Source organism: Canis lupus, chromosome 30, assembly GCF_003254725.2.
Source record: "Canis lupus dingo isolate Sandy chromosome 30, ASM325472v2, whole genome shotgun sequence".
Taxonomy (NCBI): domain Eukaryota; kingdom Metazoa; phylum Chordata; class Mammalia; order Carnivora; family Canidae; genus Canis; species Canis lupus.
In genome coordinates, this window is record NC_064272.1 from 8,447,140 (window position 1) to 8,461,676 (window position 14,537).

The 14,537-nt window shown below is 39.0% G+C and overlaps 1 protein-coding gene and 1 non-coding gene across 22 annotated transcripts in view; one reads left to right on the plus strand and one right to left on the minus strand.

The window, feature by feature from the left end:
- The window catches only part of EXD1 (exonuclease 3'-5' domain containing 1), a 35,795-nt gene that overhangs the window by 15,763 nt on the left and 5,495 nt on the right, over positions 1 to 14,537 (minus strand). For 12 of the 21 annotated variants that reach the window (XM_025473133.3, XM_025473131.3, XM_035708735.2 and 9 more), the window contains 4 exons: positions 11,609 to 11,677; positions 8,751 to 8,808; positions 8,322 to 8,443; positions 4,262 to 4,320 (listed from right to left, as the gene is read on the minus strand). In XM_025473133.3, the coding sequence (XP_025328918.1) occupies positions 4,262 to 4,320; positions 8,322 to 8,443; positions 8,751 to 8,808; positions 11,609 to 11,677 (308 nt within the window). Of the gene's footprint in view, positions 1 to 4,261; positions 4,321 to 8,321; positions 8,449 to 8,750; positions 10,253 to 10,285; positions 10,304 to 10,323; positions 10,495 to 10,548; positions 10,715 to 11,608; positions 11,678 to 14,537 lie in introns of those variants that run through there. The other 9 variants (XM_049104382.1, XM_049104381.1, XM_025473134.3 and 6 more) reach the window with 7 other exon arrangements.
- LOC112676210 (U4 spliceosomal RNA) lies at positions 9,239 to 9,378 on the plus strand. The gene has a single exon (XR_003146381.1). It is a non-coding gene; the product is annotated as a U4 spliceosomal RNA (small nuclear RNA).

The window sequence follows — 14,537 nt, forward strand, 5'->3', positions numbered from 1 at the left end:
ATCCTTAACCCATAAACTATGAAAATATCTACATGATACAAGATTCTCCCCACTTTACAGGTAGGTAAATTACTCAAGAACAGAAGGGCATGGTGACTTTCACTAGCATGCTATCTTCCTTTAGTCAGCACAGAGTGCTTCTACATTGAGTATTTTCTATCAATTATGAAAAAGGGGGGCTGAATTTCAGTTCTACCCCCAAAGAACAGCAAGAAGTCTGCAAAACTAGGAACAAAAGCTGTATTTCTCTATTGACAAGAATTTCCAACTACCTCTTCAAATTTCCAGTCTTTTTCTAAAGATTTATTTATTCATGAGAGAGAAAGAGAGAGAGAGAGGCAGAGACATAGGCAGAGGGAGAAGCAAGGTTCCCGCAGGGAGCCCAATGTGGGACTTGATCCTGTAAGCCAAAGGCAGACGCTCCACCGCTGAGCCACCCAGGCATCCCTCAAATTTCCAGTCTTTTATTTTTTAAGATTTTATTTATTTATTCATAGAGATGCAGTGAGAGAGAGCGAGAGGCAGAGACACAGGCAGAGGGAAAAGCAGGCTCCACGCAGAGAGCCTGACGTGGGACTCGATCCAGGGTATCCAGATCACGCCCTGGGCTGCAGGCGGCGCTAAACCGCTGCGCCACCGGGGCTGCCCCAAATTTCCAGTCTTATCTCATTTTTTGTTGTTGTCATCGGACCCCCCTTTTTTTTAAGATTTTATTTATTTATTCATGAGAGAGGCAGAGGGAGAAGCAGGCTCCCCCTGGGGATCCCCATGCAGTACTCCATCCCAGGACCCTGGGATCATGACCTGAGCCATAGGCAGATGCTCAACCATTGAGCCACTCAGGTGTCCCATCATTTGACCTTTTATTTTTTTTTAATTTAATTTAATTATTTTTAAAAATATTTTCTTTATTTATTCACGAGACACACAAAGAGAGAGAGGCAGAGACACAGGCAGAGGGAGAAGCAGGCTCCATGCAGGGAGCCCGATGTGGGACTCAATCCTGGGTCTCCAGGATCACACCCTGGGCTGCAGGTGGCGCTAAACCGCTGAGCCACCGGGGCTGCCCCTCATTGGACCCTTTAAAGAATGTGTTGATATATAAAAAATTCTTACAACTCAATTTAGAAATGGGCAAAGGTAGCACTTGGGTGGCTCAGTTAGTCAAGCGTCCAACTCTTGATCTCAGCTCAGGTCTTAATCACAGTATCATGAATTCAAGCCCCATGTTGGGCTCCAATGCTGGGTGTGGAGCCTTCTTAAAAGGGGGGAGGGGCGGCAAAGAAGGGGAACTTGGCTGGTTCATTTGGTAAAGCATGGGACTCTTGATATCAGGGTTGTGAGTTTAAGGCCCGCATTGTGAATGGAGCTTACTTTTAAAAATAGGCAAAGGGGCAGCACCGGTGGCTCAGCGGTTTAGCGCCGTCTTCAGCCCAGGGTGTGATCCCGGAGACCCAGGATTGAGTCCCACATCGGGCTCCCTGCATGGAGCCTGCTTCTCCCTCTGCCTGTGTCTGTGCCTCTCTCTCAATTTCTGTGTCTCTGAATAAATAAGTAAAATCTTTTAAAAATGAAAATAAAAATGGGTAAAGGAATAGACATTTCTCCAAAGAAGATAAACACCCAACAAAAACACATGAAAAATTCTCAACATTATTAGGCATCAGCAAAATCACAATGAGATAGCATTTCGCACCACTAAGATGGCTATAATCAGAATGACAGATAACAACAAATGTTAATAATAATGTGGAGAAATCAGAATCTTCATATTCTGCTGGTGGGAATATGAAATAATGTAGCAGTTTTGGAAAACAATGGCCAATTCTCAAAATGTTAAACATAGAGTTATTATACTTGTACATGAATGTTTATAGCAGCATTATTCATAATGGCCAAAACTAGAAAGAACCCAAATGGTGAAAGGATAAATGAAATATGATATATACATATAAAGGAATGTTATTTGGCAACAAAATTGAGTGAAATACTAATACATGCTGTAACACAGATCAACATGCTAAGCAAAAGCAGCCAGTCACAAATGACCATATATTGTATAATCCTATTTATATGAGATGTTCTAGGGGTGCTAGTCAGTCGTCAGTTAAGCGTCTGATTCTTGGTTTCAGCTCAGGTCAAGATCTCAGGGTAGTGAGGTAGAGCTCCTATTGGGCTTTGCAGTCTGCATGGAGTCCTCTTAAGATTCTCTCTCCCTTGCCTTCTGCTCTTTTCCCCCCAACCCCCTGCCCTACTTGCATGTTTGTGCTCTGTAAATAAAAATAATATATGTAATGTTCTAAACAGACAAATCAATAGAGGCAAAAAATAGATTTTTGGCTGCCAAGGGTTGGGGGGACTAGGGAGGCATGGAGGTAACAGCTTCGAAGCATAGAGTTTGTCAGTATGAAAAATATTCTAGGGACATCTGGCTGGCTAGTCAGTAGAGCGTGTGATTCTTGATCTCAGGGTTGTGAGATCAAGCTCCACATTAGGTGTAGAGATTACTTAAATCTTTTTTAAAATGTTCTAAAATTCATTATGATGTACAACTCTGTGAATATGCTAAAATCCAGTGAACTATATACATTTTAAATCAGTCAATTTAATGGTATATGAACTATATCTCAATTAAGTGGTTAAAAGAAAAAAGAATCTGTGGAAAGCTAATTCTTCCTTTAAAAAAAATGCATCTGTTTACACAAGCATAAGCTGGCAACAAAACAGGAAGCTTTAAAAAAAAAACAAAAAAAAAAAAAACAAAAAAAAAAAACAGGAAGCTTAATGACTCCCCTGAAGTCTGTCTGTGAACTGTATGCTAGGCTCAATATTTACTGTCATCTCTGAAATTAATAAATGATTACAGAGAAATTGCCTAAGCAGAACATGTAGAATGGATTTTTAAAAACATAAGTAAAAAAGTTTCTCTAAAAATTGCCAATGGCTCTCCATCCTACTCAATCAAACTAAAAATCCTTACCATGTCTAGTAAACCCTGCTTGATTTGCCTCCTGACTCTTTCCATTTCCTACCACTCTTCTTCACTGTGGTGCTGCCTCCCTGCTATTCCTCCACATAGATTAAGTGTGTTTCAGTCTCAGGGCCTTTGCACTTGCTAATCATGCTTTTTAAAGGTCTTTACCTAAATATCCACAGAGCTAGCTTCCTTACTTCTTTCAGATGTCTGTTCCAATATCACCTCTTCACAGAGGTTTTCTCTGTCCACCTTATATAAAATAGGAACTCCGTATTACTCTACTCTTCAAACCACACTTTATTTTTCTTCACAGTGCTTATCAGGAGCTGATAATTGTTTATTTTCTTGCATTGAAATGTAAACTCCTAGGACACCTGGGTGGTTCAGCTGTTGAGCATCTGCCTTTGGCTCAGGGCATGATCCTGGGGTCCTGGGAAGGAGTACCACATAGGGCTCCTCACAGGGAGCCTGCTTCTCCCTCTGCCTGTGTCTGCCTCTCTTTCTTTCTCTCATGAATAAATTAAAAAATAAGATTAGGTGCAATGTATAATAGGACACAACTTTTAAAAAAGATTTTATTTATTAATTTTATTTATTTATTTATTTTTTATTGGGAAGCCCGATATGGGACTCGATCCTGGGACTGAGCCAAAGGCAGACACTTAACTGCTGAGCCACCCAGGTGTCTCAATAGGACACAAGTTTTAAAAATTGGGAATAAATACTTCATAAGAGAGTACATCATATTATCAACAAAAGTATGAAAAGACATTCAGTGTCATTAGTCATGTCTGCCTCTCTCTGTATGTCTCTCATGAACAAATAAAATCTTTTTAAAAATTAAAAATACAAAACAAAAAAAAAACAAAACAAAAAAACAAAAAAAAAAAATAAATAAAAATTAAAATTAAAAATAAAAGTAAACTCTTTAGGGTGCCTAGCTGGCTCAATCAGAAAAGCATGCAACTCTTGATCTCGGGGTTGTGGGCTCAATCCCCACCCTGGGTGTAGTGATTACTTAAATAAATAAATAAATAAATAAATAAATAAATAAATAAATCTTGAAAAAGAAATGAATGTAAACTCCTTGATAGTTAACTTTGTCTTTACTATTACTTTATTCCAGACCTCAGAATAATGCCTGACCTTTAGCAGGCACTCAGATATTTTGTTGAATTTATTAGGGAAAACATCAATGATCTCATAATAAGAGAAAAATTCATGAGACAGAAACATGATACCCATATGCAGACAACACTCAGAATGATTAAGGGCAATACTTACTGCAGCACCAAACTTCTGCTGGAACTGATCAATGACTGTGTATGTCACCTCCTCTTCCTCTGCAGAAGAATGAAGGTAATAGATATATTTGTCTTCTTTGGCCTCTCATTCACTTTAGCCATCCTCATAAACACCTCCTGTATTGTAACTCAAAGGTCTAATGTTATTCATTATCACCTGCATTATCTCAACGCACAGTGAACACTCTAGCATCCTGTTTCCCAAATGAGAATAAACAAAAGCCTCACCAGTGAAAATCTTATGAATACAACTATTTAATCATTTCCTGTGAACATCCAGTAATGTTTCCCTCCTCGTAGATTTACATCTTAAATATTTTAAGACATGTACTTTTTAAAAAGATGTTCGTAATAAAAAATAATGGTTTAAAATAAAATTAGGCCTGGAGATGGGCCATAATCCACACGTCTGGAATTCTCTGGGTCCTTAATTATGTTTTAAAATCGTTTATTTAGGGATGCCTCAGTGGCGCAGAGATTGGGCGTCTACGCCTTTGGCTTGGGTCATGATCCTGGGGTCCTGGGATCAAGTCACGAATCGGGCTCCCCTCAAGGAGCCTGCTTCTCCCTCTGCCATGAATAAATAAATGTGTCTCTCATGAATAAATAAATAAAATCTTTTTAAAAATAAGTAAAAATAAAATCATTTATTTAAAAGGTTAGAGGTATAGCATAACATTTTTTCTTCATCTCCAACCTCTAAAACTTTGGAGTGGCAAAAGACAGTCTGCACACCTCTTTTTCTCTATCCACACTCTCTCTCTTGGTGATTTCATCTAGTCTCAAGGCTGTAAATATCATTTATCAGCTAACTTTTGCATTTCTATCTCCATCTCAGACCTTTCTCCTACTCTCTAGTCTGACATTCAAACTTAGGTGGACCTAAACTCTTAATCATCTTCCCAAAACCTATTCTGTCCAGAACTGTTCCCATGTCAGCTGAATAGCAATCCATACTTCAGGCTACTCAGACTGAAGCCCCTGAAGTCACCCTTGATTCTCCTCTTTCACTCAAAACCACATTAATATACCAGTACACTGTGTTGGCTACACCTCAACATACATCCAGAATCCCACCACTTTTTACCAACATATGGCTACCACGAGAGTCCAAGCCACCATATCAACTTGCCTTAAAATTATTTCAATAGTCTAACAAGCATTCATGCTTTTACCTTCGTCCTCCTCTCAATATCCATATAATATCTAGAGTAACTTTGTTAAAACAGAAGTCAGATCATGTTGTTCTTCTGCTCAAAACTATCCAATAGGAAGTAGAAGTATTGTTTTTTAAGATTTTATTTATTTATTCATGAGAGACAGAGAGAGAGAGAGAGAGAGAGAGAGAGAGGCAGAGACATAGGCAGAGGGAGAAGCAGGCTCCATGCAGGGAGCCTGATGTGGGACTCAATCCCGGGTCTCCAGGATCACACCCTGGGGCGAAGGCAGCACTAAACAGCTGAGCCACCTGGGCTGCCTGGAAGTAGAAGTATTTTTAAAAATGCTATTTATAATAGCATAAAATATGAAATAGGGATAAACACAGCAAAAGATTTATAAGACTTATATGCCAAGAACTACAAAATGCTGTTGAGAAATTTAAGATCTCATGGAGGGATATATTGGGTTGGGATATTCAATATAGTTAAGAGACCAATATTCCCTAAATTGATCTATCAATTCATTGTGATTCCAGTAAAAACTCCAGTGGGGTTTTTTTTTTTTTTTATAGACATTGGCATTCTGATTCTAAAATTCATAGGGGAATGCAAAGAGCACAGAATAGCCAAAAAACTCTGAAAAAGAACAAAGTTGGAGAACTAACATTACCAGATTTAAGCTCTATCATCAAACAACAGTAAACAAAACAGTCTAAAAAAACGAACAAAACCCAGTAAACAGTCTAGGGTTGGTGTAAAAAGATCACTATAACAGAGTATAGTGTCCAGAAATGAACCTACACATACATGGACAACTAATTTTTGACAAAGGTGCAAAAGTAATTGAATGGAGAAAATACAGTCAACAAAGGATGCTGGAACAATTGGCTATCCATATGCAAAAAGAAAGAAGGACAGACAGAGACACATACTTGGGGGCACCTGGGTGGCCCAGTCAGTTAAGTGGTTAAGCGTCTGCCTTTGGCTCAGGTCATGATCTCAGGGTCCTGGGATGGAGCCACAAGTTGGGTTCACTGCTCAGTGGGGAGTCTGCTTCTCTCTCTACTTCTCCCCACTGCTTGTGCTCTCTTTCTCTCAAATAAAAAAAGAAAATCTTAAAAATATATATATGTAAAGAAATTTGTTGATCTATACTTCACATCATGTATAAAAATGAACTAAAAATGGATTCCAGGCCTGAAGGTAGGCTAAAACCATGAAGCCTCTAGAAGAAAACATAGGAGAAAATCTTTGTGACTGAGTCAGGAAAAAATTTTGTAGATAGGATATCAAAAGCACAATTCATAAAAGAAAAAAAGTGGATAAACTGCACTTTTTCAAAATTAAAAATGTCTGCTCTTTGAGAGATAATTTAGAATAAAAAGACAAACCAAAAAAAAATTTAAAAAAGACAAATTGCAGACTTGAAGAAATATTTGTAAAGCATGTATGTGAGAAAAGATTTATGTCCAGGATATATAAAGAGCTCTCAACACTGAATAATAACAGTCCAACAAGAAGATGCACAAAAGATATAAACAGACAATTCACCAAAGATATTCAGCTAGTAAATAAGAAAAGATCTTTAATATACTTAGTCATTAGAGAAATGGTAAAACCAAAAATCTTCCAATGGTTTCTCTTCTGACTTCAGAGTAGAAGCTTGAGTCCCCTACAATGATCTACAATGTTCTCCATGAAATGCCTGTCCCACTTCATCTCCAATTGCTTCTCTCCTTGCTCCAGCTACACCAATCACTCTGATCTCGCTGTTCCTTCAAGATCCTAACATGTTCCTATCTCAGGGCCTTTATATTCCTTCTTTTTTCTGCCTAAAAAACATTTCCGGGATCCCTGGGTGGCTCGGCGGTTTAGCACCTGCCTTTGGCCCAGGGCGTGATCCTGGAGTCCCCGGATAGAGTCCCACATTGGGCTCACTCTGTGGAGCCTGCTTCTCCCTCTGCCTGTGTCTCTGCCTCTCTCTCTCTCTCCATCTCTCATGAATAAATAAATAAATAAAATCTTTAAAAAAAATTTCCTGGGGCATCTGGGTGCCTTAGTTGGTTAAGCATTTGCCTTCGGCTTGGGTCATGATCCAAAGGTCCTGGGATTGAGTCCTGCATGAGGAACCTTGCTCAGTGGGAAGCCTGCTTCTCCTTCTCCCTCTGCCTGCTGTGCTCCTCTCTGTCAAATAAATAAATCTTGAAAAAAAAAAAAAAAAGCAACCACAAACATTTCTCAGATATCCATACAACTCAATCCCTTATTTCCTTCAGGCCTTTGCTCAAATGTTCTCATTTTTGTGAGGTCTATCCTTAACACCCTAAAATTATAAAACCACTCTTTTCACACGCTTCTTTTTTCTCCTTAGCATTTGGCAGTAACATACTGTATGTTATACTCCTTTTCTTATTTAGTGTCTGTTTCTTGCACCAGAGCTCAATGAGGGCAGGGCAGAGATACCACACTTTGGTATCCTCAATGTCTGGCATGTAGTTTACCCTTGTATCCTCAATTATCAAATAAATAAATGGGGGATCCTCGGGTGGCTCAGCGGTTTAGCGCCTGCCTTTGGCCCAGGGTGTGATCCTGGAGACCTGGGATCGAGTCCCACGTCAGGCTCCCGGCATGGAGCCTGCTTCTCCCTCTGCCTGTGTCTCTGCCTCTCTCTCTCTCTGTCTATCATAAATAAATAAATCTTTAAAAAAATAAAATAAAATAAAAATAAATAAATCACAATATTTTGTCTTAATTCAGAGCCTAGAAACAATGGCCTAGCTGAGGATTCCATATAGAACCTTAAGTTGGAGTTATGCCAACTCTCAAGGGTTCTGTACCACAATAAAAAGAACTCAGACAATTCAGAGCCCGAGTACTTACCTGATGGGCTGTATTTGAGGTCATTCCGCAGGGTGGTGGCTGGTGCCTCAGAGCCAAGAGAAAGAGGCTCACATATGTTTAGGTCTTCATCTTTATCCATCCTGGTTCTTTCTGTATTTACACTATGCTTACAAAAAAACAACACTCTGATGAACTTGTTCTTTGTTGTTGATGTGTACACAGATTTTGCCACATATCAATGGTAAGGAATCTGGACCTCCATTTCATAGAGGACTCACTCATCCACTGTTTTTACATTGATTTGAAGATACCATCTAAAGATGGAAGAAAACATCCACCTATTTCTTCTCATTTCTATTACCTCAGGCCATTTGAGGAATTACATAGCTAATGAATTAGTGTTAAGTCTTTCTACCCTAATGTGTACATTTGGGTAAAATCATAATTAAGAAAATTATTTCACTATACCTGACAGAAGATGTCTTTTCTCTCATTGCACCTTGTTCCACTTCATCCAGTAGTTCCACTGTAAAACAACCAAATGGCTTCCAACAGAGTTTCCAATCTGAAAGCAATTAACCACTTCCCTGTCTCCTTATACTCACAGTCTGATGACTAGGTACCACAAGTAATAATTGGAAATGAAATGTTAGCCCACAGAGGCCTTCATTGGCCAGGAATAAATAGAGCAGAGGAGCCTATCCAAAGTCCTGAAGACATCTAATACTATATTCCTACCTAGCCTCTTTGGTCATTCAGCAGGATAAGAAAGCTCTTAACAGGGCACCTTTGTCATCATGCAGATTTGTTCAAGAGATATATTTTCTTTCATATTCGTTCCCACTATAATGCATCTTCCCTCCCACTGTGTAGTGTTTGGGGATTTTCTCTCAGACCATTCACAAATCTGTCCCTTTCACTCTCACAGGCTGGTGTACTAACAATTCAGTGACATGAATTTTGTACAGTGGCAGTGTCGTAGCCAATGAGATTTATCTGAGGCGTGATTATTGCTAATTGAAACAGTTCAGTGACATGAAAGGCAATTAAAGCTAGACTAGAAATCACAAAAGAAATATGAAATATTCCACAGATTCTGAAAAATTTTATTTTTAACCTAACAGTGCAGGGAATGTAGGATAATATTGTATACCATTGATTCTAAGGTGCACATTTTAAACAGCTCCAAAATCAGATATGATTTACAGTTAAGTACATGACAATTTAATTGGCAGCTACGTTTTCTTTCTTGAGATGCGAAAATAATGAACTTTATAATTAATGGCATTTTAAAGTCAGTTAAGTATACTTAGGTACTATTCAGAGAGGATCCACTCAGGGCCCACTATGTTTCAAATGTTTCTTTCCCCTGTGCTATCTGGGTGTTGTTGAGTCTGGGGCAGAGAAAGTGAAAGTCACTAAAAATACTGACTAGTCAATTATTTTTCATTTTATTTTTTAAATTTATTTTTATTTCAAGGTTTTATTTAAATTTCAGTTAGTATTATTCATTTTAATAATTTTTATTCAAAGTGCTTTTCAGGAAGAGGGGGAAAAAGTATCAATCTAGGGCTGACTGAACCACAGGGAAAAGAAGGAGAAGCCTGTTCTTTGAACTTAAAAATTATGAACAAAAGCCAAGTCTTGAGAAAGAATTTAGGAAGAGATGAAATCCATGTGTACAGTTCACAAAGCTGGTCAACAGGCTCTGCTTAAGTTAGGGAGATGGTAGTAGTGATGTGATTCCTTTTTTTTTAAAAGTAGTGATTCCTTTGCTTCTCTTTACAAACCCATTCACAGCCTACCTTTGTTCAGTCCAGAGCTCTGATGCAGTGCAGAGGCTAACAGTTAAAATACAGTAAGAATTCAACTATGGGGCACCTGGCTAGCTTAGCTGGTAGAGCATGCAACTCTTGATCTTGGGGTTTCAGGTTCAAGCCCTATGTTATGTATAGAGATCACTTAAAAATAAATTCTTAAAAAAAAAAAAAAAAGAATCCTACTACTGGGCAGCCCGGGTGGCTCAACGGTTTAGCGCCACCTTCAGCCCACGGCGTGATCCTGGAGACCCGGAATCGAGTCCCACGTCGGGCTCCCTGCATGGAGCCTGCTTCTCCCTCTGCCAGTGTCTCTGCCTTTCTCTCTCTGTGTCTCTCATGAATAAATAAAACCTTAAAAAAAAAAAAAAGAATCCTACTACTACTACCACCCTCAGAGCCATTATAAAAAGGTGTTCAAGGGATAGAGAGTGTTTATAGTAGCATACTCAGTCAGAAAGGAACGGTAGGTGGCTAGAACTGTGTGTCTTGAAGTAGGTCTGGATGGACAGTCATTATTTTGGTGAATTTTCATTTCTCTCTTAATTCTACTTATCTCATAAAACAAAGTAATCTTTCAAGCAGCAGTAGTCTCTGGTCTACAGGAGTCCTTTCCTGTAGGTAAGAAATGAATAGGTCTTTAAGGTCCCAGATCTCTTGTTCTCCTCACTCCTCCATCCCAGACTGATCTTTACTCCTTCTTGGAGGGCTTTCTGCTTTTGAATTCTTGAAAATAAGAACAGTTCTTGCTTCCCTTTTCTTTTATCCTAATTGGCTTATCTGCAGCAACTGACCAGAAGAGCTTCCATATTTACTCCTTTTGGCAAACAGTTAGACCTACTCTTGCTAAATGGCTTTTGCTGGCAGAAATAAAGAACAGAGCTATGTCTTGCAATTCCAAAATCCAAAACTCTCTGAAAACTAAAAATTGTCTGTAACTCTTTTGGCAGCAAAACCTAACTGACATACTATTTATGGTCCTAGTTTATTCCATTTAGAATGATTATCTGCACATTTCCCTGTAGAAATGTTTTATTACAGAGTGCTTCCCAAACCTGCTTGAGATGTTACATAATATAAAGAGTATATAGTGTTGTTTTCCAAAAATCCAGGTTTCTGAATTCTGAAACATTTGGACTCCAGGGTTTTATATAAGGGGCTGTGAATATACTTTGACTCTGTAGTGTTAAATTCAATTGCTGAGCAAGACAATTCCTTTCTGTTCAGATTCTTAACTGCCCACTGGTTGAGTGTCTAGTAACGGGCACCAGCAGTTCTCACATTGTAAACCCTAGATGATTAAAACTCTTTATGACATTCTGCTCATATTACACACCAAAAAAATTAAGATAAAGGTCAATTCGCCAATACCCACTGTAAGAGTTCATCAATGCAATATTAAAGGCAATACAGCATCTCAGTTTTTCAAAAACTGGAATGAAGCAGAGCAGTGGGTTTACTACTACTACAAATCCCAATATCCACAGTCAGGAAACATGCAGCTCTCACCGTTCACAATCTCGTACCCAAAAAACATCTTTACTCCTGGAACGCTCCGACCAGTCTCTACATTCTTCACTGTTATAGAAAATGATTCATTTAGTTAGTAAAAATCATAAGAAAATAATGCCTCTCAAAAATGCCATATCTAGGGGCACCACGGTGGCACAGTTGGCTTAGTGTCTGACTCTTGATTTTGGCTCAGGTCAGGTTATCGGGGTCCTGGGACTGAGCCCTGCATTTGTCTCTGCACTCAGTGCACAGTCTGTTTGAGGATTCTCTCCCTTCCCCTCTTCCTTTGTCCCTCCATCCACTCATTCTCTCTAAAATAAATAAATACATCTTTTTAAAAAAGTGTCATACCTGAGTTTTACAAAAATCTCCAAATTATTTTCCCCAAGAAATGAAGAGTTAATAATAGGCTACAAAGCTATAGCCTTGAAACAAGTAGGACAGAGAATAGAGGGAACCTTAGAATGGTCCAAGAACGTAAAGGGCAGCAGCAGGATGGTGAACTTAAATTCTTCCGAGAACATCTTAGGGACACTTTGGTGGCTCAGTTGATTAAGTGTCTGACTTCAGCTCAGGTCAGGATCTCAGGACCCAACCGAGTTGGGTTCCCTGCTCAGCAGAGAGCCTACTTCTCGCTCTGCCCCTCTCCACTGCCATGTTCTCACTCGCTTGCTCTCTCTTAAAAGAATAAGTAAAAAATATTAAAAAAAAAAAGAATATTCTAAGGCCTTGATGCTAAGAACTATTTATTATATTTTTTAAAGATTTTTAATTTATTTATTAGAGTGAGAGACAGACAGACAGACACAGGCAGAAGGAGAAGCAGGCTCCATGCTGGGAGCCTGACAAGGGACTCCCGGGTCTCCAGGATCACACCCTGCGCTGAAGGCGGTGCTAAACGGCTAAGCCACCAGAGCTGCCCTATTTATTATATTTCTATTGATTTTTGCCACACCTAATTTCAGATAAAATTTTAAGGCAGCTGACTACTTCTAGAGTCCATACCCTGTTTCATGCCATGCTACTTGCTAGAAAATATGGTCAAGGACAATAATCTAACTCCTGGCCCAAATATAGGGCTACTACTGTGAGCATGTAAGAGTTACAAGAAGTTTAAATGTCATAACTACAGTATGGTATCATTTCTCTAGATTTAAGTGCTCCCAGTGGCTGTATATTTCTATATTGTGCAGCAATCCAAAATAATAGTTTCACCCTCACTATTCCACTGAAAGTCTTTTTACTGAGGTTAAAAATCACAACTATTTTTCAAATCCAAAAAAAAAAAAAAAAAAGAGTTTCTAAGTCTTATCACCCTTGGCTCCCATGTATCTTTTGGCAAATACTGTTCTCTCCCTTTCTTTTTTGGCATATCGGACACACTTCAAATTTAGTTCTTTTCCTACTAATTTCCTAGAGCTACCATACTGAGCACCAACTCAGAGCTGGCACCATGCTAATTATTTGCCCACATTTAATTCTCCAGTAGTATAACGAGAGAGGCATTTCATTATCTCTGATAGGGAGGAATCTGAGACTCAGAAAGGTTGAATAAGTTGCTCAAGTTCACATTGCTAATAAAAGACAGAGTTAGGATTCAAACCCAGGCCTCACGTGTTTTAATACACAACTCTGAACCAATGTCATATTGTCTCTCTTATTTGCTCTTTCCTGTCTCTTCAACTGCCTCCACCACCTCTGACATCCTGATTTCCTATATGTGTATATACATATATTTAAATATAAATAATCCCTACTTATATTAAAGAAATCTCTACCTAACATGGAGCTCAAACTCACAATCCTGAAATCAAGAGTCACATGCTCTTTGGACTGAGCCAGCCAGGTGCCCTGAACATCCAGTTTCTACAGCACAGATTATTTCTCAGAGCTCCACTCACATTTCCAACTAACAGCAGACTTGCTGTAAGATCTCAAACTGAAATCATTATCTTCTCCCAGTAACCAACAAATTTCCTCTTTACATTTTTTTTTTAATTTTTAAAATTTTTTTTTTTTAAATTTTCATTTATTTATGATAGTCACAGAGAGAGAGAGAGAGGCAGAGACACAGGCAGAGGGAGAAGCAGGCTCCATGCACCGGGAGCCTGATGTGGGATTCGATCCCGGGTCTCCAGGATCGCGCCCTGGGCCAAAGGCAGGTGCCAAACCACTGCGCCACCCAGGGATCCCTCCTCTTTACATTTCTATCAATTAATAACCGTACTATATACCTAATCTTCTGAGTCAGAAATGTAGTAGTCATTTTCCATTGATATTTATTTATTTATTTGAGAGAGACAGTGCACATACGGGGCTAGGGAGGTGCAGAGGGAGAGAGAGAATCTTAAGCAGGCTCTACCCTCAGTGCAGAACACACATGGGGCTCCATCTCATGACCCGAGTCAAAGTCAAGTCAGATGCTTACCTGACTGAGCCACCCAGGAACCCTTCCATTGCTCTTTAATTATCTAATTTTTAAAATAAATTTATTTTTTATTGGTGTTCAATTTGCCAAGATATAGAATAACACCCAGTGCTCATCCCAAGTGCCCCCCTCAGTGCCTGTCACCCAGTCATCCCCACCCCCGCCCATCTCCCCTTCCACCACCCCTACCTAGTTCGTTTCCCAGAGGTAGGAGTCTCTCATGTTCTGTCTCCCTTTCTGATATTTCCCACTCATTTTTTCTTTCCCCTTTATTCCCTTTCACTATTTTTATATTCCTCAAATGAATGAGACCATATGTTTGTCCTTCTCTGATTGACTTATTTCTCTCAGCATATTGATTACCAGTTACTTATCCCATCTCTTATGTATTTCTAAAATTTGAAAAAATAATAAATAAAATCTGTCTTCTCTTTTCCATTCCTTGCTGAGCCTTAGCTCTGACCCCCATCATGTTTCCTTTTTTTAAGATTTTATTTA